General features: G+C 42.1%; 1 protein-coding gene across 7 annotated transcripts in view; it reads right to left on the bottom strand.

The window, feature by feature from the left end:
- The window catches only part of RAD51B (RAD51 paralog B), a 1,288,364-nt gene that overhangs the window by 593,186 nt on the left and 670,191 nt on the right, over positions 1-24,987 (bottom strand). For all 7 annotated transcript variants that reach the window (XM_033953094.1, XM_033953095.1, XM_033953092.1 and 4 more), the window contains one exon: positions 7,618-7,696. In XM_033953094.1, coding sequence (XP_033808985.1) covers positions 7,618-7,696 — 79 coding nt within the window. The remainder of the gene's footprint in view (positions 1-7,617; positions 7,697-24,987) is intronic.

Raw genomic sequence — 24,987 nt, 5'->3', positions numbered from 1 at the left:
TCCCAACCTCCAGGCCACATATGGAGGGCCTCCAGCATGCACAAATACGTGTGATGTCATCCGCACATGCTTGTTGAATACCCAGACTTAGCCAGAGCTCAGGGCTTTCCAAAACCCAAACAACCTGCTGGGTTTTGTAAAGTCCATCTGGGAACTAGTGCTGCCCAATTCAGGGGAAATATTTTTGATTCGATTCAATTTTCCTGCCCAATTGGGTGTTTTCTTCAAACATCCTGGAGGATTTATTTTGTAACCTCTTCACCCACCCCAACTCCTTAGCCCTCTCCTACCCATGCTGGCACTGTGGTGTAAACAAAATAAACAAAAAATACTTTTCCTCTCTCTGTTAGGACCTAGCTCACATTCGCTATCCTCCCCTTCCATTTCCCTTCCTTCCCTCGGAGGTCTGGCACCTCTCTTTTTTTGTCTCCATCCCCACAGTCCAGCATTTCTCTAATGACCATCCTCCCATCCAGTATTTCTATCCCCCCTCCCTCAGTCTACACCATCCCTTGGATTCAACTTCTTTCCCTTTCTTTTCCCTCCCTACCTCCATTATCCATCATCTTTCTCCCTCTCCTCTGTTTTAAGATCCATTATTTCTTCCCCTTCCCCCTCATCTTCAGTCCAGCATATGCCGCTCTCTTTGGACTCCTTTGCTCTGTGTACTTCTAATAGCTACACCAGGGGGCCCACTCCGAAAGCCGGCATGTTTCCACTTTCTCTCCACTGTTGTCCAGCTTCCCCCTGGCCTCCCGGTCTTACTAATTACAGCCTGCAGAGGATTGCCGGTGGTGTAGCGATTCTAGCAGGCTGCTGTCGACCTCCGCTGCATGTTCCCTCTGCTGCGATGCCGCCCCTCCTCTGATGTCAGATCCTGTTTTGGTCTGGGATGGACCACGGCAGAGAGAATGTGCAGTGGAGGCTGACGGCAGCTTGCTAGAATTGCTACATCACCGAGGATCCTCTGCAGGCTGTAATTAGTTTTGAAAGTGAGACTGGGGGGCCAGGGGGAAGCCGGACAATGATGGGGATAACATGCCGGCCTTCAGGAAACTCACTAAAGCTGTGGAGCCAAGGGTACCCACAGCGCTGGCGCCTATGCAGCACTTCCCAACCGACACCCCCCTCCTCCCCCACCCCCACCGTGAGCTCTGACATCGGGCCTCCTAAAGCAGGATTTTTGCTGCCAGAGTTCTGCTGCTCCTGCTTTAGGCGCCCAAAGGTATACGGGGGAGGAGGGTTGGTCAGTGAATCAAAAAGCCCAATTTTTTAAAGAAATCAAATTGATTCGATTCACTAATGTGAATCGGCAAATCGGGCAGCACTACTGGGAACCCAGACAGTCCTCTAAAAAGAGGACATGTCCAGGTTTTCCTTGACATCTGGTAACCCTAACCTACTTGAACTTGTAAATATGTATTTGTTACTATGACCTAACTATATTAATAACTGTACTATTTACCTGTACTATCAACTTTATTGAATGTCCATGTCAAACTAACTTCCTGGGTAACTGACTCAACCTCTTGTAATGTAATCCAACTTTGAACTGAATAGGTAAAGGCAGAATAGAAAACCTGATTAACATAACATATTCAGCAGAAATCATAAGATAGCCATCTATGTGCTATTTAGCCAGCTGGGGGCTATTCCCAGCCAGCTAAATAGTGTTTTATATCAGCCCGTACACATATTATAAAGGCAAAACAACAAATTCCAAATAGAACAGGTTCCACAAAGGAAATGAAGCAGCAAAACAACAAAAAGATTGTGGAACAGAAGATCAGATATATCGGTTTGTAGTTTAATAAGTGTCCAAATAACTTAAAAACAATCATCTTAAAAATAATCCACAAAGGACGTATACAGTCATAAATGAACCACAGGATAGAAATCAAATAATGTATAAAATAAAAATGGCCCAACACGGGCCATGTTTTGGCAAAATAAAAATGCCTTCCAAAGGGGTCTTATAGGGTCCTTGGCTAATGTGACCATTTATTTTTTTCATCAAAACGGGACATCTATTAATATTCAGTCTTGTCCCCAATCCCACCCCCGTTCCATTCACTGTCCTCTGTGCTCTTTCCATCCAGTGTCCGCCCTCTCTCTCTCTTCCATATGGCATCTTCCCTCTTTCTATGCTCCTTCCATAAACTATCTATCCATAAACTATCTATCCCTTCTCTCCTTTGTACATGATTGATTTCAGCTCTGTCACCTCTCCGTTTTTCTCTCTGTCACTACCCCCTCCCCTATGATCTGGCATCTCTCTCTTCTCCTTTCTTTCCTTCCCACCCCACAGTCTAGCATCATCCCTTCCCTGTTTCCCGGCATCTCTCTCCTTTCCTTTTCTTCTATCTCTCCTTCCCCCTCCATGCTCTGACATCTCCTCCTTCCTTTCCCTCTTCCTTTTCCCTTGGTCTGGCATACCTTCCTCCTTCCCTCCATGCCCTGGCGTCTCCTTTTATTCCCTCCAATTGGATACAGCAACACTGTCCCCAATTCTCTCCCCCTCTGCTCCCTTTCCTCCTTCTGTCACCCAAGGCCTGGTGTCCTGAACTTCATCGGGCAGCAGCAGCATTCATAATTCACTGCTGTTGCCGGCTTCAGGCCTTCTTCTCTATCGGGTCCTGTCTTCATGAAAACAGGAAGTAGGCAGGGCCCAGCAGAGAGGAAGGCCTGAAGCCGGCAACAGCAGCAAATTGTAAATGCTGCTGCTGCCCGAAGAAGGTAATGGCGCTAGGCCTTGGAGCACTGAGGCAAACCGGCAGAGGGACTCACTGGCAGGAGAAAGCCGCGAAGCAGCCTGTTTAGCGTGCTGCGGCTGCCGATGCTACTGGAGGGAGATTTGCTGCTCGGTCATTTCACTTGGAGGGTTGGAAGGGTTCGCTTGGGGGGGGAGAGATAGGAGGGTCAGCCGGGCCCGAACGATGATGCTGCCACTGCCGAATCCAGGCTGCGATCCCCTTTCCTGTTGTCCCCACTCACAGCTTTGGACGCCCTCTCTGAAAACGAGACATTTCGGTGTCCTGAAGCTGTAAGTGGGGCAACGGGACAGGGGATCTTAAAAAGGGACTGTCCCATTCAAAATGGGACGTATGATCACCTTATCCTTGGCAGTCTTAAATATAAAAATATATAAGTCACAAAAAAATCAAAGTAATTAAGAGGCTACAAACAAGCAGCACCACTCCCAAGACTCCAAAATAGGCTGCTTCACATTTTATAAAGATCACATCTGTGTTTCAAATTTACCCCTTCACTTAAATGCTGAATAAACTAACAGTGTGTGTTCTATTTATAGATAAATGTTGGTTTAAACTAAGTACAGGCCTTGTACTCCTCAATATCTGTACAAATACTTCTGATAAGAAGGTCAAGAATAGCTAAACCTATCTCTTTCTGCATAGCTGATAAAAGGCTGCTACATCATCACATACATTTGAAGCTGATTTGATCTCTGATAAGAAAATGTTCCCTTAACATGTGCCTCTCAGAAATCAGCTCAGACATTTATGGGTTATTTTTGTGGGAGGGAGTGGATCGTGAATAGTACAAGCCATCAATTTAACTTTAAGCTTTAGACCAGGGGTGTCCAAACTTTTGGCTTCCCTGGGCCGCACTGACCAAAAAAAATTTTTCTGGGGTCGCATAAATGCGCAAACGCTGCAGCAAGACAGAGGAGGGAGCTGGCAAGATGGTAAACACCCGGGGAGTAGCAGAGGAAAACACTGCATCGCCCTCGACCAGGGCCGCACAAAATACTTCACGGGGCCGCAGGTTGGACACCCCTGCTTTAGACAGAGGTGACTTGAACAAACTATCTTGAAAAATACACTGTTGCCTGTAACCAGTACAGTTTCTAAACTTACACCAGAAAAATCTTGAATATACTTTAAATCTACTGAATCTCTCTACTGCTGCCATCTTAGATCTACAAGTTAAATGTATATGGCTAGTTAGGGTTACCAGATTTTCCATCTGGTTAAAGAAGACGCATGACCTTGCTCCGAGCATGTCCTCTAAAAATGAACATGTTCGGGGAAATCCGGACGTCTGGTAACCCTATGGCTAGTGCTACTAATGTGTACAAGTGCATTAGCGTGCACTGGTGCTATTAATGCATATGTGGACCAAAGCTCAACACTACCACTAGTGTCACCATGCAGTTAATGCTGCATCTGCGCACATATTATACAGCATTGAATGCTTAGAGGGCTTGAATGCCATTTTTAAAGTGCACACTATAGACGGCCACAAATTGTATTTTACTCTGGCTTTTACCTCGCCGGCCCGCAGTAGAAACCTTCACCACTGTTAGGAGACCTAAATGAATCTAAATGGATGCTAATAAGGTCAGTAAGTATTCCTTTCCAATGCATAAATGAAAATACTGCGAAGCATGAAAGGAAATAATGGCCCCTTAAGCCAAAATTTTTACTACCCGATCAGGGGCAACATAAAAGGTTTACAGGAGAAGATTTCTTGTCAGTTTCTCAGATTAACAAGGGTTTTGTCTTCTTTTGTAAGTGGAAGGAAGCCTATGCAACTTTTGGTTTGGTTTATTTATAATCCGCCTTATTCAAGGCAAAGTACTATCAACACATTCATAAATATACATAACATTTCAATTATTTTACAAAAATAAAGATAGACACCACCAATTTACATAATCAGACTGATAAATCAACATTGACATTGTCAAACAACCCTGCCCTGCCATCCCAAAAGGATCAATTCAAAGAGCATAACATGTAGTAGTCATAACAAAGCCAATGAAGCCATATTGTGTATTTCATACAACAGAACAAATGACGTTTTAAAAATTTCTAGAAAGCCTGCAAACTTTCTTGCTGCTTAATGAAAGAAGGAAGCTTATTTCACTCATCTGTGGAATACCTTTTCCTCTTACGGTCTGCAACTTTAATTGCTAATAGTGTGCAAACAATTTTTGAAAGGCTAATATTTAAAAGTGCACCAGTTTTGTCTGGACATGCACACAGTTGCTGCAAAACCCTTGTGTGTGTGTGTGCCAATCAGCTCCTCCCCTTCCTTTCAGTTTGTTAGCACATATTAATTGTGCATATTATTTGCATATCATTTCCTTTGAGAATCACTTAGCTATTTTTCTGCATTGTGTTGTGCTATGGAATTTTGCTTTGCGGGCTTTAGCACCCGGTCCCGTTATTAGTAAATAGATCCTTTTAATTGGGCGCTCATATTAGAATAATGTCATCGACTCCTGTATGGCTTATAATATCTCTCTATATATTTTAAAAACATTAACTTTCCACAAAATATCTATACTGTATATATTTCTTCTTATTTCATTTACAATAAGTGACCTGAGGTATAGCCTTCGAGATAATGTAGCCAAACAGTCATCGCTAGACACTCAAAGGGGTTCCAACTTCTTCATTAGGTCATTAGAATCTTTGGATTCTTAGAAACTCTATAAATAATAGTTTAACCCTTTATTTGGCATTGTTTCTCAGAAGCAAAGTGTCATCTACGGCTCTTATGGAGATCTGCATCTCCAAATGCCTGTTACTTGACACTGTTGTTCTTGTTCAACATCAAGTTACATAAAGCAGTCATTTCACCATCTACCAATTAAAGGGTTAAAAATGGAAAATTTATCTTTCTTTATGCTTCTTATCTTCTAATGAAGAACCAAATTATATATGGTGGAGATAGGGTTTTCCCTGACTTAAATTCATGCTTTGCCAACAGGCTTGGTTTAATACCACTGCACTATCAGATGAGATAGTGCAGTGGTATTAAACAGAGATGCCTATGGGCAGAAAGACAAATGTGTCATCAGTTTTTATCAAGGGATTCTTGCAAGTTCTGACCAGTGAGGCACTCTTTTTTTCAAAAAACGTGGGGTTCCCAGGAGTCTTCATCAGGGGTGAGGGGGGGAGGGAAGAAAAAGAAGAACCTCTCATATGTTCATGAAAATATTCTCTTCAATGACTTTGTCAGGTTTCAACCAATCATTACAGCACTGTACAGAACTATATCCAAATTTGCAAACACAGCGTGACTTTCCATTTTTCAGCAGCTCCGTCTACTGTACTTACAATAATTTTTGTTTTCTGCCAAGGGTTAACTGTAAGGTGCATTCCCTACTTCTTTTCAGGTTAAATGATTAACAAAGAATTACCAAATGCAAACTGTTGAGCAAGTCAGGGTAGGAACAAATGGGGACAGCTCTCACCCCATACCTTAAACCACTAGGAATGACCAGGGGGAACTTAGATATATTAATATATTACTTTTACAAGTAATACACTATTTTCACAGTAATCTACCTAGACTAGTAACTATAACAAATTCCTGTTTCCTAATGAAACTAGTGATTGTTTTATATTACTTTTGGAAAGTAACTTATTCAACAGTGATTACTCATATTTATAAAAGTAATATGTTACTAGTGATATGTTGTCAGTAATATATTACTGCTATTATTACTTTTCTTACCATTTACTTCAATTTATTTCTTTTCATTTGACAATTAACATTCTTTCATCTCATATTTAGATTTATTGTCTTTTGTTCACTGCTTTGTTATCTCAGCAAGAAAGACAATATATTAAATTATAATAAACCATGTAAACTCAGCAATATGCTACATATACAACTCTGCTTGGATGGACAGTGGAATGGGTAGAGGGCTACATGGGTATGAGGGAGGAAAATATTTTCTTTTTTTTTTAATATAAATTTAATAGTTAACAATATCAAATGATACCAAAGAAAAAAAAGGTTTCTAACATCAAATTGAACAATAATATACAACACAAAAAATCATTTTCAAGTCCACAACAATGGGGAGACATGCTACTTTACAAACTAACAGAATAAGGAAAACTAAGAGATTCATATGAATCAAGAACAATCTCTTAGTTTTCCTTATTCTGTTACAATCTCTTAGTTTTCCTTATTCTGTTAGTTTGTAAAGTAGCATGTCTCCCCATTGTTGTGGACTTGAAAATGATTTTTTGTGTTGTATATTATTGTTCAATTTGATGTTAGAAACCTTTTTTTCCTTGGTATCATTTGATATTGGAAAATATTTTCAAATGGACAAATCAAGAGCTCATATTTCAGGTAGAAGGGCCATGATGAAGGGGGGATCAGATTGTGTGGATTGACAGAGGGGAATCTGATGAGGAGGCTGAAATGGGGATCAGATTAAGGGAAAGCAGAAGGGAAGAATGGCTGTGGCAGTGACTCCATTATCAGAACCGGTGGTTGTCATGACAACTAACAGCGATACTGACCCATGCAATGTCACAGCAGGCCACTCTTTTCCTTTTCTGTCACGCCCATGCACTGCTCCTACCTGCATTAAATAGCTAGCATGGAATTATTACCGCGCAGGTTGGTTTTAACGTGTTATTTGTATTTAGTGCAGCTTCATACTAATATCTAACACATAGCAAAACCCACACTAGCTGTTTAATGTAGCTTAGTAAAAAGGTCGCTTATTTACCAAACCCATCAATACATTTTTAGTTATACTTTGCAATGCCTAGCAGATGCTACATAGCATCACTAACCTTCCCCAAATCTGATTCAAACCCAACAGAGCTGTACGAGTCCTACCTTGAAGAACAAGACCAGAATTTTGGATGGTGTAAGAAAACACAGAAAATGGAGCCAAAGGTGATTTTGCCACAATAATCTGCAAAGAAAGACAACATTTTGAAAATGTGTTACATAAAGCTAATATTTCATGTCTATTTCTATTCCCCCAACGCCTCCAACCCTTGCTATGCCACTGCCACCCCCCCAAAAAAAAAATAAAATAAACACAAGCAGAACAGATAGGCTCCTATCATCTTGCATATAGAGTAAAACTGAGGAGTTACAGGACAGCCCAGAGTGAGTGGAGGTAGAGCAGAAAAAATATTTATGAGGCTCTCTACACCAGATCTCACAGTCAGAGAAAGACAATCCACAGGTTCAAGAATGATGTGCCTATTGCCCTAGAAAAATGATTGCAGGATGCCTGGTCATGCCCCCTGGTAGTACATTTTAACCTGTGGTCAGGATATGTTATTGCTTATCGAATCTTAGTAGATTAGTGCATGCTAGCTGAAAACTTCCGCTTGCTCAAGAGGAGGCGGTGGCGGCTGGCGCGCGCTATTCCGCATGTTAAGGCCCTAACACGCCTTCGTAAAAGGAGCCTTTGGTTTAAAGCAAAAGGGTTAGGCGACCTGCCCAAAATCACAGCATACTCCTGGTGGAATTCTTTGCAACTGCGCAATGCAGAATTTCTGCAGAATTAGTAGACAAGAATCAGGAAAGCAGTAAAGAGAAATTGGAAAAATAAAATGCCCAGACAACAAAGGTAGAGAAAAAACATTTTGTTTTGAATGTTTTAAATGGAATATGAATAATAATTCACAAAAATCTTATTTAAATTTTGACAAACTTGCAGAATTTGCTAATATTTGTGCGCTGAATTCCACCAGCAGTAGGATTTGAACTGGGCTTCCCTGGTTGTCACCTAGTAATCTTACCACTCCATTGTACCTTTAAACCTATAATATTTATTGGCCTTGTATTTTCAAAATGAAAACTATTTGGGGTCTTTCCCATTGACAGTTTGCAGGTCTGTGGGTTATTTTTAAATTGTTCGACTTTGAACTCTGAACTAATACTCGTACACATACAAAAGCCCACTCTCAAAGTCTTGTACTACAAGTAAAGGTTTACCCATAATACACTAAATGAAGGCAAACACTTAGTACTTGGAACTGCACATCAACCAACCAAACTTAGTTCCAAGTGTATTCTCTCAGTCAAATCTTCTTTCACGTTGAATTACACACTTTCAAAGAAATAATAATAATAATAATAATAATTTTATTTCTTATATACCGCTGTACCATGAAGTTCTAAGCGGTTTACAGTAGAAACAGAAGAAATGCAATAAGTAAGATTAATTAAGATGAAGAGAGAGTACTTAGAGTTCCCTGACTGTCCCAAAGGCTCACATTCTTGCTAAAGTACTTGAGAAAAATTAATTAGTTAGGTTATAAACATAGAGTAGAAGAAGGTAGGAAAACAGTTCATAGGAAAATTAATTTTGAATACATTATACATTATATATTGTTCAAGGCGGAATACAAATTATAGGAGATTTGGATTAAATCAGTATCTTAAGTCATAGACCTCTGAAAACACCATCCTCCATCCCATATTGGTATGTGTTCTTAACGCGGAGTTGACTGGTGTAACCTCCTCACCAGTCCAGACTCAATTTTAATTAAATTCTCTATTATTTTAAAGGTACTATGAATCGTATATTCATTTTAGAATTGTATTTATCTAAATGAATGATTCAGCGGTTTTCTGAGGTCTATGACAGAAGATATTGATTTCTTTAAAAGTGTGTAATTCAACGTGAAAGAAGATTTGACTGAGAGAATACACTTGGAACTAAGTTTGGAAGTTTGGTTACCCATAATACAGTCATCTGCAACGCCACACTCTTTCTCAATTCACCGCTAATTACTGTACTTAAGATAAAATCCTTCAGAGATGATTCAGCTTGATAGAAAGAGGATCCCTTCTGCCAGCCCAGACACATTCTGCATATAAAGTTCCAATCAGAGAACAAGGGGACATATTTTCGCTGTCCCCGCAGGAACTCCATTTCCCCATCGCCGCAAGTTTTGTTGCTATCCGTGTCCCTGCCCCATTCCTGTAAGCTCTGCCTTAACCACACAAGCTTCAAACACTTATGATTTTAAAGTGTTTGAGGCTTGTGCAGATGAGGACAGAGCTTGCTGGAATGAGGTAGGGACAGGAAAAGAACTCACCTGGACGGGATGAGAAAATGAGTTCCCGCGGGACAAGGGGAAAATTTATCCCCATGCCATTCTCTAGTTCCAATCTCTAGGATCTGAAGCTTTCAAGTTTGCTGTGACATTGTAGATTGTGTGCCTTGGCATGGGAATAGAAGAAAGAGCAACTGGAAGTGCACTTGGTTTTTTCCCTTTTAGAGATATGTAGTTGCTTTTTTTATTTATTTATTAAAGAGAAGCCATTCAAAATTCTTTAGGGTGGGCATTTTAATACAGAGTGTCTCCTTTTTAAAATTTAGGAAACATCTGAAAGCTTATTTATTTGAAAGCCTTTGCACAATGCTTATGGTTGACAGAGATGGCTGCTGCTCTTATTTTACTTTCTATGTTAGGTGTGGTATTTTTATGTGCAGGACTGTATTTGATGTTTTATTTAAAAAGTTTCAAGTTTATTAAAAATGTGTTATACCACCTAATCAGGCTTCAAGGTGGTGTACATCTATCCCGCTTATCTTAGAATTGTAAGTGGCCAGATACTAAAGGCTATGGGCATGGCCTTTGGTATCTGGACAATCAGAATCTTAGGCCATGCCCAGTGCATCCCAGAATGCACTGTGAAGGAGGCCTAACACTCCGGTTGGCCCAGGTGCCAAAAGTCCCTCCTATGGGAAGGGTCTTAGGTGCCAGGGCCAATCAGGCCATTAGGCCCCTCCCCGGTACATCCCATGATGCACTGGGAAGGGGAAGGCCTAGCAGCTGAAGGGAGTAGGCATCCCTCAGGCCCACCTTACTATGGGGGGTGTTGTATATTGTGGGGGAGTCATGGGTTCAGGCCAGCCAAAGTTTGCCTCATTAACCCCCCCCCTCCAACAGGCAGACAAAATTAGTGAAGTGGTATGTTCCCAAGCTTGGCCATGCACGAGGAGGAGGGGAGTTGATGGCATATACTGTAGCACATGAACTAATAGTAATGGAAAAAGATGACTCCATGTTCCATCTCCCACAAGAGTATGCGCACTTTGGCCTGCTGCTGAAATTGCTCTTTTTTTCTTCCATTTTACTGGATCTGCACCGCCGCCAAACAATGAGAGGGAAAAGAAGCATAGGTGTTACTGATTAGCTGAAAGTAGTTACTAAGAGGGACAAAGAGAAATAAATGGGATAAAAAAATTAATGCCCTTTGGGATAGGGGAGGGTCAGTTTCTGACAGAATTGGGGTGCATTTTAATTTGCAGAATGCAACAATCTGAGGTGTTTTTTTATTTATATACCACTTACAGCATAAGGGGCTCATAATCGAAAGAGAAATACGTCCAAAACACGGCCTAAGTCGGCACTTGGACAAACATTTCTCAAAAACGTCCAAGTGCCAATACTAAAAATGGGTTGGAACATATTTCTAAATGACCTAGGCCTTCATAGTGCAGCTGAAAGACCAAAGCTAAACAAGGCGTTTCGGGAGGAGTGTCAAGGGCGGGAGTTGGGCGGGATGTGGGCCGGCTTAGACTTAGTCGTACAGCATGTATAACCGAAAGTTATACAGCTTACAATCGACGGAACTTGGACGTTGTGACTTAGACCATGTAAAACATGGTCTAAGTCACAAAAACCCACCTAAACTCACCAGATAAGCAATGAAAACACATAATACAGACCCCTACACACTACCCCAGTGATCACCGATCCCCCCACCCCCATAAAAATATTAATCACAACTTTAAATTTCAGTCTCCAGACCATCATCACCTGGCCGCATGGCATAGGAAAGCCTAGTCATCCAGCACAGAGGCAGCTTAAGTCGTCTTGGGGGTGAGTTAGGGACCCATAGAGAGTAGGACCCATGCCCATAAGCCCCTGTAATCACTGCATTAATACTTAAATGTGTGCACTATACACCCCCAAAACCCTTTTTTACTGGCATATAAGTGGCTTCTACAGCCATAAGGGCTATTGGGGTGATAGATAAGTGGGTCTAGGGGATTCTGGAGGTGATTTGGGGGCTCACCGTAACCTATAAGGGAGCTGTAGGGAGAAGACATGGCACCCTTTTTGTGAAGTTCACAGCAGTGCCCTGTAAGGTACCCCACTATTTAGGTGTCATTAAAGGGTGTGCAGTCCATCACTTTGCAGACCCCTCCCACGTCCAACAGGGCTTGTTCTAGGTATTTTGGACTTGGATGGAAAGTTGGACGAATATGTGGTATAAAGATGGACGTATATGTGGTATAAAGATAATTGTCTAATTATAAGTCCTGCCGATCTGATCATCAGGACTTGGACAATCAGATCGGCAGGACGTATAATTAGACAATTTTTGAAATTAAAAAAAGTTGGACATATTTTTCGAAAATGTGTCTTAAGGTGTTTTTACTTTGGATGACTTGCGAGATGGACTTAGACGTCCCTTTCGATTATGCCCCTCCACGTGGCTTATATTCAGGTACTCAAGCATTTTTTTCCTATCTATCCTAGTGGGCTCACACTCTATCTAATGTACCTGGGGCAATGGGGGATTAAGTGACTTGCCTAGGGTTACAAGGAACAATGTGGGATTTGAACCCACAACCTCAGGGTGCTGAGGTTGTAGCTCTAACCATTGCACCACACACTATCTCCCATTAGCCATTATAAGTTAGTTACGTAAAAAGTGCTTTCTTGGAGCAAAAGTAAATATGCAGGGGAAAGCAGGTAGAAGATTTACGGCGTGGGGGGAATTATTATAGTGGTACCTCGGTTTGCGAGTAACCCGGTTTGCGAGTATTTTGCAAGATGAGCAAAACACTCAGCAAACTTTTGACTTGCAAACCGAGCACTGCCCTGATCAACGAGCACTTACAGTCCAGGAAGCGCCGCTTCGGGAGTTTCCTCTTCCGTCTTCCGGCCAGCCTTCTACATCGGGTGCCTTCCACAGGTTGGAGGATCTCTGTCTGGGCCTGCGTGGCCAGGTGCTGTCCCGCCTGTGCATTGCGTGTGACGTGCACAGCGTCAATCATCGGCGTTGTGCGTGTCGTGCACGGCATGCGGGTGGGGCAGCGCTCGGCTGTGTGGGCTCGGGTGGGGGCTATCCAGCATGCGGGAGGCATCCGACGTGGAGGGCTAGCTGGCGGATGGAGGAGGCATCTCTCTGAAGCAGTACTGCGGGGTTCTCCGGCGGCTGGCATTCCCCCCGAAGCGGCACTGTGGGGTTCTCCAGCGGCTGGCATCTCCCGCCCCCCCCCCGAAGCGGCACTGTAGACCCCGGGTTCTAGAACGAATCGTTGCTGTTGCCACTATTTTCTATGAGGAACTTTGTTTTGATAAACGATTACGAGCATGCTCCTGGAATGGATTATGCTCGTAATCCAAGGTACCACTGTACTTACAATGGCAGAGAAGATTAGAATAAAGTAATTCAGTTGTAGCAGCTACTTCCCATGACATCTAATTATGCATAAGGTTTATATATATATATATATATATATATAGGTTTAAAAATATATACAGTTCTTTCCACTTTGAAAATATAATCCTTTTCTTTATTTTTACAAAGCTAGCTTTGATGTATAGATTGATGAAGACAACTATGAGGGAGGGTGAAGGAGGAAGCAATACAATGCAATACACTACAGCTTCATAGCGAGAGGATTTTACATTAATGGCTCAAGGTTTAGAGATAAGCGAATTTCACATTAATGGCTCAGGTTGAAAGTAACAACAGACAAACAAGGAGATGAAGTCCATATACAGCGTTTTGTAGCTACAAGGGAAAATGGTATGTCTTTAACTTTTTCCTGAAGTGACAGTATGTGGTGGGCTGCCATAAGTACGTAGGCAGACTGTTCCAGATGTGTGGTCCTAGGAACTCAAAGGTGGAGTCAAACACTTTTTTTCCAGCGTACTTGCTAGGAAGACAGGAATGGTATCTTGTAGCGCTGCGTGGGCCTTGAATTGAGGAAGGCGGGTCAGATCTTAATGTTGGACACTAGCCTGTCAGAGTTCTCTCCCTAGATAGCCTTGAAAATCATGACATGGGGGTAGTCCATTTTATATCAGTATTTTATATCAGTATTTTAATGATTCAGCATTGAATTAATCTGATTTAGCATCAGCAGACAAATACATATAGGTTAGGACTAAGAAACATGCACATTTTTAAAATTTTTATTCTATATTATAACCTGTATATTATATGCACTGTAAATTAATTGTTTTACATTACATTACATTAGTGACTTTTATTCTGCCATTACCTTGCGGTTCAAGGCAGATTACATAAGAGGTTATCTGGATATTTCCAGAAGAGTTACAGAGTTGAACGGGTTACTTCGGGGGACTGAAGTGCTTCCTGCGATGTTAGTTTGTTTTGATGGTTTTCTTGAATGGCAGGGTTTTTATTTCTTTTCTGAAAGTTTTATAGTCTGGTGTCGTGGTCAGTAGATTGGATAGTTGGCGGTCTAGTTTCGCTGCCTGCGTGGCCGGTAGAACATTGTACATTTTTTTGCGTTTGACGCCTCTGATTGGGGGGTGCATGGGTTCTCCTTTGTCTGGTTGTTCATATAAGCTGGGTTGCCTCCATTCATGGCTTTAAATAGTAGACAATAAAATTTGAATAGTATTCTTGTTTGTATTGGGAGCCAGTGTGAATCGAGGTATGCGGTGGCGATATGGTCGTATTTCTTTAGTGAATGGATCAGTCTCAGGGCTGTGTTTTGTATCAAGTTTCAAGTTTATTCAAGTTTATTAGGTTTTTATATACCACCTATCAAGGTTATCTAAGCAGTTTAACAATCTGGTACTCAAGCATTTTCACTATCTGTCCCAGTGGGCTCACAATCTATCTAATGTACCTGGGGCTATGGAGGATTAAGTGACTTGCCCAGGATCACAAGGAGCAGCACTGGATTTGAACCCACAACCCCAGGGTGCTGAGGCTGTAGCTTCAACCACTGCGCCACACACTCCTCCCATGTACTGTCTGTAGTTATTTTATCATGACTGCGGGGCAGGGGAGATAGAGGATGTTGCAGTAGTCTAGAAGTCCTAGGACTAGGGGTTGGACCATGAGCTGGAATTGTTTTCTGTCAAAGAATTTTCTGATTTGCCTTAAGTTTCGCATGACTGAAAATGATTTCTGTATTGTTTTGTTGATTTGTGGTTGAATGGTACAGCCTCTGTCTAATATTTTTTAAATATTATCCATACCATGAACATTTGCTAGAGTGATTCCACAATGCTAAAAATGTACAAAATTTGTCACGACTAAATCTCCCTTAAATTCATGGTCGACAATTGGTCATAATAAGAATTACATTTACCACTCTTGTGTACTGGTATGTCGTATAACCTTTAGGTGCACCCATTTTTAAGCCAAGGGAAGTTTGGCCTAAATGCCAGTGCCTAACCTGTATCATGTAATACAAAGGAAAAAACAAAACCCAAGGGCAAACTATGAGAACAGAGAAGGCAGTGGGGAAGGGACACTGGTCAAACCACTGTGTGGACAAATACATTTATTTTAAAATATTAAATTTCAATTAAAATTTGCACAAATATACACCTGAATAAAACAAAACGTGACAGGCATGTAAAGTCCTTTGTAATAAAAAATATACTGGACCCCAACACGGTCCGTGTTTCGGCTACAGAGGCCTTCCTCAGAGGTAGTAAAAAGTAGCCCAGTAGATGGTGCCAATTGACATATAATCAAACACAACTGAGGTTACTTGTAGAGAATCTTACAAAATTCCTGCCACCTGACACAATATGGGTATACAAACATGATCGTAGAAAAATGCTGCAAATAAAACCAGTGTCCCTTCCAGTGCCTAAGCTGTATACACATTGACACAATAGGCGAAAACTTGCGCATAACTGAAAACCGCACATGATCTGCCACTAAATATGTGCACTGGACATGATGCATAACACTTTGTGCTATGTGCCTACCAAGTTGTGCATGTAACTTTCAATTACTCCAATTAGCGTCAATTATGAGGTGTTTATTGGCACCGATTAGGCCTATTAATCAACTGAGCTGATGTATCCACATAACTTTAGGCACCATATATACAGTATATAATTTGGCCATAAGTGTTTAAAATCATATTTATTTCCTAAATAAGTGTGCCAAGTTTTTTGAAAACCAATTTTTTAATAAAAGGAAATAGTTTAAGGGGTCTTTTTACTAAAGTTTCTAGTGCAATAGGTATGTCATTCTGGACAGTAGGGTATTCTCCCCATGCTATGCAGAAGGAATCCATTCTAGGTTTTTAACTCTTCCTTTTTCTCTAGAGAGCTCTGCTGCCCCCTTCAATTTTTCCTTCTGCTTTGTATATTTCTTGATTATTTTCAGTATGTTTCATGGTTGTTGCGACTATCGGTGCACCAGAACTCCCCTGTGCAGGGGAAAGTTCTGCCTGTGTGAAGAAGAAGCAGACTTGGGTCTACAGCCATCAGATTAATCCCTTGAGGACCTGTTTGGTCAGTCTGCAGAAAACTTTGTGGAGCTCTGGGTCCTTATCTCTAGTAGCTTAGCTCGCCTACTAAATCACAGGGGATGGAACGCAGGCTGTTTGGCATCTGCAGGGGGCTTAGCAGAGCTCTTCAGGATATCAGCTGCAATTTTGCCTCCCCCCCATTCACGTGCGCAATTTTGTGAAGCTTGAGGATCAGTATAACTGGCAGGCCAAAGATCTCAAACTTTGGAGGACTGGCTGGTTGAGGCAAGGATTCTTCTCCCAGATCCAGTTACTTCTTAGAGCTTAGGCAAGCTGCACCACCTTGAGAGCACATGTCACAGTGTACAATATTAAAAAATATATAGAAAACTGTTAAAATGAGTAAATAAAAACAATATTTTGTCTTATATTAAAATACTAGGCAAATTCACATTAACGTACATGAGACAGAAGGGAAGTTGGGAAAGGAGAAGTTGTTTAAAATACATCGAAGTAAAATTTAAAAAGGGGAATGGCAAGACGTTAGGTAGGGGATCGCTTCAGAAGAAGCGTTTCATGTTTCAGAGCTTCACAGAAATTAAAAGTTTGAGAAGCGGAAGCTGGTACTAAAGATTAAAGGCATCTTTAAAGAGAAAAGTTTTGAGCATGGTTTTAAATTTTCCAAACGAGTTCTCTATGGGCAAAATTGGGGGGTGGGCGGTCTGAAAAACCTATTTTTGAAGGTTTCTGCCACATCCTGCCACATCCTGTAGGATTCTCTACCTCTAAAATCCTGTTTTCTGAGGTTTTGTTTTGCTATTAAGTTGGTTTTTTGGCACCAAAACACTGTCATTGCGGTCATCTTGAATTTCCCAATTTTTTTTTCCAAGGTTCTCCATATACTTCAGATTACCTCGTTTTGACTCAACATTGGCATGGATGGAGTCCTCAGGCTCTTTTAACCCTAATTCATGCCATATTTGTGCTGGGGGGGGGGGTAGGAGCATTGGGCTTAGCCTCCCCTTTGGATAGCCAGATTCCTCATATGAGGTCTGGTAGTGATCCAGAGGTCATGTAAGGGGACTTTGGGCTCCCAGGACATATCAGTGTCAATGGCAGAAGCTGACCAGGATCCTATGGGCCTTTCTGACAGGGACTCAGAGACAAGAGATCAGTCTGTATGCCTTTGCTGTCACAGAGTGAGCCTTTCCTGCTGGGCGATAGAGGGTCGCAAAGAGAAACAAGTATACAGGAAGCAGTGGTGGGAACAAGGGGAAGATCTCACAGTACGCTGACTGTTCACGACTTTGGTGCTATTACAGCTCATTATTGTCTCCTTGTGGGAGTTACAGTTAAGACTCCCAGCAGGTCCCTTCCACTCAGTGTTCTATCCTGAGTGGAGTGAGAGCGCAGCCTACGTCTTTTCCCTGGCATCCTGATATAAGCGTTTTAGTCACAGAGTACTGGGTTGTTCCTGAGGGCTATTTAAAGGTAGCCAAAACTATGCCTAGGTTGTATCCTATGGCACAGGAGTGGCAACAGATGGTCATTCAGGCTAAGGTGAATTCCTTGGTAGCTCAGGTAACCAAGTGCATGTCCCTGCCAAGTGAGGGAGACATAGTATTAAAGGATACGTAGGATCGCAGAGTGGAAGTGGTACTAATAAGGCAATTTGAAGCTTTAATCTTAGTAAACAATGGATGCTCATACATATAAAATAGGCTCCTTAGCATTTAGCACACACTAATTCCATTAGTGCTTGCTAAGCTTTAGTAAAAGAGTCCCTAACATTTATTGGGATTGTTCTATTAAGAAAAGAGTTGCTAAATAGTGCAACAGGACTTACTAAAATTAAGGGTCTGATTTATCAGAAGGTTTTTATTTCCATTCCACCCCTCTCTGGGAAAAACCCTTGGTAGATCAGGCCCTTCAGCTGGTACATGTGCGGTTAGCATCAGTTCATGAAAACAGTTTCACCTGCCAGAAACTGTAATGAAGTCACAAATTCAGCAACATTGATGAATTGGTTCAGTTAACTGCGAGTATATGTAGAAAGGAGAGAAAGTGATGTGGGGTGAGATCATGAACTATCTTCTACAGCTGTATTTATACCAAAGCTGTTAGAAGTCTGCCTCTGCCTCAGATACCTGCAGTACTACTGTTTAAAAGTTGGTGTTATGCAAGATGTAAAGACAAAAACATTACTCAAAAAAAAAAAAAAAAAAAGATTTCGATGTGGTTTTGCTAAGAAAGTACCCGATGAAACTAGGCAGAGGATGTGAAAACCGCATGCCCCTTCAGTAGAAAACACTTCTCTGTTAGCTGTGCCTACAAGAGCTATTCAAGCAACTTGTTCAGCTGACAGCAGCATTTCAGCAGTAGGTTTTGTATCAGTTTTACAGTAGAATATAAGGTAACGAAAGAGGAAACACCATATTGCATACAGTAAATTCATCTGAGTTTTATCTCTAAGCAAAATCACCTTAAGGTTGTTGAAAACGAGACATAAAAATTGCAGCTTAAAAAAGAAACCAAATTAAAACGACCGACTTTTGTATTTCTTATCTTTCTGAAGAATGTAATACTTTGACAGCTTGCACCAATACCGCCTCAGGCTCTGATATCAGGAAATCTCATTTAACAAAGAAGGGTTGGGCCTGCTCAGTGTTTTGATAAGAGATATCCAAAGAACACAGAAAGTGCTCCCAGTGACTGAAGAGGCTTTTCTTTCTGTGTCCCAACATGATGCAGTGCTGTATGATGGCAGTGAAGGTTGAACAAACACAGGAACAGGTCTTTGCAGATAGTCAAACAAGGGAGATGTGACAGTCCAGAGAAGGACACTAAAACTGTCAAGAGCTTCCAAATTATTAATGTAAGTCTATATAACCAAACTTTCCCATATAGGTGATTAAGAAGTCCCAATGAGGTCTTATTTCAGCAAGAATACCGTTTCAGGGATCTGGAACTGATTGTATACAACCAGTGGAATGAAAATATCAGTAAAAGTGGGCAATTACGAGAGACAGGGCATACCGTGTCTCCCCGAAAATAAGAAAGTGCCTTATATTAATTTTGGGCCCAAAAAAACGCACTAGGGCCTCCTTTTGCAAAACTGCGATAGCAGTTTCTAGCGTGGGGAGCTGCACTAAAGGCCCGCGCTGCTCCCGATACTCATAGAGGGGAAGGTCTTATTTTTTTCATGTACAATAATCATCTCTCCCTTCCTCTCCTCCACCTCAATTCTTCCTCTTTCCTTTCTCTCCCCCACATGTGCAGCATCTTTCCTCCCCTCTCACCCATTCCCTTGTGCCTTCCCTCTGCAGCATCTTTCTATCTCTCCCTCCCAACCCCTGTGCAGCAGAACCTTTGCACTGTGCACAGCATCTTTCTATCCCTCCCTCCCATCCCTCGTGCAGCAGAACCCTTGCCCAGCTTCTATCCTTCCCTTCCGTGCAGAACCCTTGAGCAGCCCCCCACCCCGCCGAACTTCCACTGACCCGCCCATTCTTCTATCTCTCCCTCCCATCTGAACCCCACCGACCGCGAGCCCTACTACATACTTCCCTCCACAAAGCAGCATTGGCAGTACTGTGTTTCCACAAAAATAAGACCTACCCTGAAAATAAGCCCTAGCCTGATTTTTGGGGTAGGTCTTAATATAAGCCTTACCCCCAAAATAAGCTCTGGTCCCTGGATTCATTGGCAGCATGACTTCCCCCACCCCCCCTCCTCCGCCCCCGCCGCGCAGCCGAACCCCCACTTTCATCTTTCCATCTCTCCCTCCTATCCGAAAACCGACGACCCTCCGACTGCGAGACCTACATACCTCCCTCCACAGAGCAGCGTTGGCAGTTCTCTAAACAGGCTGCTTCGCGGCCTTCTCCCGGAGGGTCTTTTCGTGTGCCACATTACTGATGATATCATCAATGATGTGGCAGAGGGAATGTCCCGGCAGGAGAAGGCCGCGAAGCAGTCTGTTTAGAGTGCTGCTGACACTGTTCTGTGGAGGGAGGTATGTAGGTCTCGCAGTTGGAGGGTCGTCGGGGTTTGGATGGGAGGGAGAAATGGAAAGATGGAAGCAGGGGTTCGGCTGCGCGGCGGGGGCGGAGGAGGGGGTGGGGGAAGCGCTGCTGCCAGTGAATCCAGGGACCACAGCTTATTTTGGGGGTAAGGCTTATATTAAGACCTACCCCAAAAATCAGGCTTGGGCTTATTTTCAGGGTAGGTCTTATTTTCGTGGAAACACAGTACTTCAATGAGAGATAAGAGGCGAATCATCTTATCAGAATTTTAGAGCTATTTTGAAGTCATAATTTTTTTAACAGGTTTTTCATTTATGATCTTTAAACAGACTTTTCAGATATCCTCTCTAAGTTGTACTGGGATAACTGCTGCCTTGTAGAAAAACAATGTATAAGGAGGTGGTGATGAGAGGGGTTCTGAGTGTGTTTGATGTAGGTTTTCTCTATTATTTATGACGTTCCTTTCCTTTTAATATGCATTGCTAAACCAGTGTGATCTGACAAAAGACAGGTGGGCCAGTATATCATGTTTATGTTCATTTAAAAACTAAACAGAAGATAATACATAGAGCTAAGAAATCACTATGCTGGCTTCACAATACTCGTATTCAGGCAAAAATAGCACCATTGTTATATAACAGATTTTCTGTTGCTGATTATTTTCCCTCCATTGGTCGTATACAATCAGTTTGGGATTCTTACCACAAAGTGGCCAGGTTGGGTCTTTCCATCACCAGCTTGATATTAATAACTTAATTTGATAGGCTTCTTTAGTATTGGTGTTCCTCTCTGGGTCTTACTAGTAAAGGTGCCATCTGTCTCATCAGAAATTAAGCTGGGTCTTCTCTTCTTATGGGCCCTAAAGATCTCACCTTTTTTTTATTTTTTTTTTGCAAATGTTGGGATCCTGATCTTGGGGGTATGGCTAAATTTCAGAACATTACACAATACATTCTTCTAACTTCAGTTTAACAAAATAACATTTGCCCCCTTTAATTGTATATATTCCTCATTAACCCCCCCCCCCCTCCCTTTTACAAAACCATAGCAAGTGCTGAAGATAGTAGCTCGTTGTTTGGGGTTGTAGTGGCCTGCTTTTGATTGTATTTCCTTAAAGTATAATCTGGACATTATGATCCAGAACAGAGTCATTAGTTGGCCAGAGTGGCAAATTAAGGGGATCTGGTACATTAGTCAGTTGTTTTAAGGCTTTTGAAGATTTGTGTAGAGAATTCAGTTTGGAAGCTATTCCAGTGGTTACAGTTGTGACATTGTTTAAAGTAGGACAAGATAGTGGAATGGATGAGGGTGGGGGATTTGGGGTTTGCGTGATTTTTGTGTTGGTCTTATATGGCAGTCGAAAAAAGCCTCATCAGCTTATTGCAAAGTTTAAATTCAAGTGTGAGAATGTGTGTGTTGTATTGCAGAAAATCTGGGAGCATGATATTGAGGGGGAACTTGATGCCAAGACATGGAAATTATTTGGGGTAAAAGTCTACAGGCCTCCTTTATCAGCTTCTATATCTCAGTCACTTTTCTATGTTGCACATCAGGTTCTCTGGACTCCTTATAAGGTTTCTAAATTGTCTGCATATTGTTCTGATTTGTGTTGGACTTGTAAGTCAGATGTAGGTACCTTCTATCATATGTTTGGTTGTGCTAATGTGAAGGTATTCTGGGGTACGGTTTGGTGCAGAGTTCAGGATGTTTTTGAATTTCATGTTGAACTGACATAAAAAATTGTTATTTTATGGATGGAGTTCAAAGAAGCGTGGGATGAACACAGAGGATCTAGAATCAGAAAATAATATTAAATATTGAACTAAGGCCAGTACTGGGCAGACTTGCACGCTCTGTGTCTGTCTGTATATGGCCGTTTGGGAGAGGATGGGCTGGGGAGGATCAGACCTGGTATACAGGATTTTCTGCCACATTTAACCTTTTTCAAAATGCTTATGAGCTAATTTAACGAATAAATTTCATTAATGTGCACAAAATCTACCCATTTGTCAAATTCAAAATAACTAATATCCTTGATAGAGAGTAAAAGCTAATTAAGGAACAGATTAAGTCAGTGGCTCTCAATCCAATCCTTGGGGTACATTGAGTCAGTTAGGTTTTCAGAATATTCACAGTGAGTATGCATGAGATACATCTGCATGCAAATCTATGCATATTCATTATGGATATGCAGAAAACCTGACTGGCTGGGTGTGTTCTGAGGACTGGTTGGGGATTTGGAGTAGCTGGTAGTGAGAGGGGGTGCCACGAATCAACCTGGCAACCTTAAAAATGAGTCTAATAGCAGCAATTTAATTGAACTAAATCAGGAAATGAATAAAAGAGCACAGACAGTAGCAAAAACATTGTTTTCTAATAGTTAGAGTGTGCAGTATTGATGAGCCTTCTATAATCCTTAGGTTTTGGTGGTATACAACTTGATCTGTTAAATCTTTCTATTTTAGTATTCTGTGGATAATAGTCCTCTATGAATTTGTTTGGTTCTTTTTGTCTTTTCATTTTATGTTAATACGGAAAACAGAACTAATAAAGCAAAGAACATGCATGTGATAATTGGTCTGCAATTGAGAGTTCTAAATGACCTATATGGACCACACAATAGCAGGAGGGGAAGAATTGAAATTGTAGATTTAGATTGTATTGATAATTTATAATTTATAACACTATGGGCTCCTTTTACTAAGGTGCACTAGGGCTTTAACGCGGGGAATAGTGCACGCTACATTGCCCTGCGCACTAGACCTTAACGCCAGCATTGAGCTGGCATTAGTTCTAGAAGCGTAGTGCGCGGTGTAGCACATGGTAATTTCCTGCGTGAGCTAAAAACACTGGCGCACCTTGGTAAACGGAGCCCTATGTAACGGAGCCCTTGGTTCCTGGGTAATAATTGTTCTTTCTTAATTGCCTAAGCTACAAAAGTATTGGAAAATGGCTATCATCCCCCTCAAACTTAGCTTTTGTGACCAGGACATTGATATTTTGAAATTTACCTTTTTTGCAGAACATTCCAGACTGATTCCAAGCTGAGTAAACTTAGGGGCCCTTTTACTAAGACATGGTAGGATATTGTCAAGCAGCAAACAATACTGCAGGCATGCCGCATTTGCTGCTGCGGTAAAAAAAGATTTACTATGCAGCATGTCAGGTGGTAAGACTGACCGTGGCTGTGGGTGTTAGAGGCATGTGGTAAGCATGTGAACCCACAATGCACTGTTGCACTGCGGCAAAGGCATGTGGTGCTTCTTATCACCGGCTAATTGCAGGAGCCTTCACCATCTGCAAAAAGGCAGGTGGTAAGGGCTTTTCAGACATGCTGTTACCGCAGCACATATGGACAGAAACCTGCCTCTCGGCAGACATGCCTACAAACTGTGCTTTTTTTGATCCATGGCAATTTCTGAATTGCCGCATGCCCAAATCAATGGTAGGTACCTGCTGTGCTAATTTTGGCCATAGGCCTTAGTAAAAGGGTCCCTTAAAGTAACTTCAAGAACCTTCCATCAATATAAATAGTAGCACAGTATAACTATAGAGATCTTAAGCCCAGTTCCAGTTGGCTAAGTGGTAACATATCTGCATTGTTTTAGATAGAATCCAGAGGCTGCAAACATCCCGTAGATGCATTTTGCTATGTATTGTGACAGGGAAGCTCCTGTCACGGTTAAAAAGACTGCTAGCCCAGTCAAAAGTGCAGCCCTCAAACCTGCAAGCCCTGAAATAAAGCCTGTGCCCCCTGCTAAAAGCCCTAATTTAGCACAGACGGAAAGAAGGGAGAAAAGGCAGGTGAGGTCACAGCCAGGAATTCAGGCAGGAAGGGCACAGAAACCACAGTCTATCCCCTATTACTCCTTTCCCAAAGCTAGGGAGAAACACAAAACCCATACAGAAGGGGGTGGAGTTAGCTATCGAGCTCTGCAGTCACCGTAAGCCTCAAATACTGCAGAGAGATCATGGGAAGACAGCTGGCCCTGATTGGGGAAGCCAGGCAGCACACAGGAAGGGCAGTTACCAAACGTCTCTTATCCCCAGAAAAGAGGTTTTCCACGAGGCCAGCCAGCAAGGACAGAAAGCCTGACTCCAGAGAGGTACAATAGCTTTCCAATGGAGCCTTGGGGTGAGGAGCTGGAAGGTTATTATGATGAGGAGGAAAACTACTTAGATAAGTTCCCAAACACTCAGAGTGGGGGAGGGATGGTAAAGCCTGAAGTGGAGGACTTAATGGAAGTCTCCAGTCCCTGCGATACTGAGTGGGGAGTGTACCAGGAAGCTGACCCAGAAGAATGTGTGCTGGAGGAAGACATGGGCCTATGAATGAGCAGTGTGAAGCTGTTTTCTTCCTCCTAGTAATGAGTCCAGTTTGCCCAGAAGAAGCCTGATCTAGAGGAAGGCTGCAGGTACTGCCAAAGAGGAGAGGGAAAAGCACTTCAGGAGCCTCGAGGCGCTTGGAGACCCCTCCACAGGTGACTATGGATGACTTTTTGAGGCGTCTATGGCAAGAGTCTTCAATGCCGGGGAATCGATCTGGACATAGGTACAATGAGCGAGGTGATTAAATTTGCGGACAACATAGGTACAACGAACAAGGTGATTAAATCTGCGGACGATATAGGTACAGCGAGCAAGGTGATTAAATCTGCGGACGATATAGGTACAGCGAGCAAGGTGATTAAATCTGCGGATGATACGAAGTTATTCAGA

This window comes from Geotrypetes seraphini, chromosome 7 (assembly GCF_902459505.1).
Source record: "Geotrypetes seraphini chromosome 7, aGeoSer1.1, whole genome shotgun sequence".
NCBI classification, from domain to species: domain Eukaryota; kingdom Metazoa; phylum Chordata; class Amphibia; order Gymnophiona; family Dermophiidae; genus Geotrypetes; species Geotrypetes seraphini.
The sequence above is the reverse complement of the archived record's forward strand: the minus strand, read 5'-3'. Positions and strand labels throughout refer to the sequence as shown.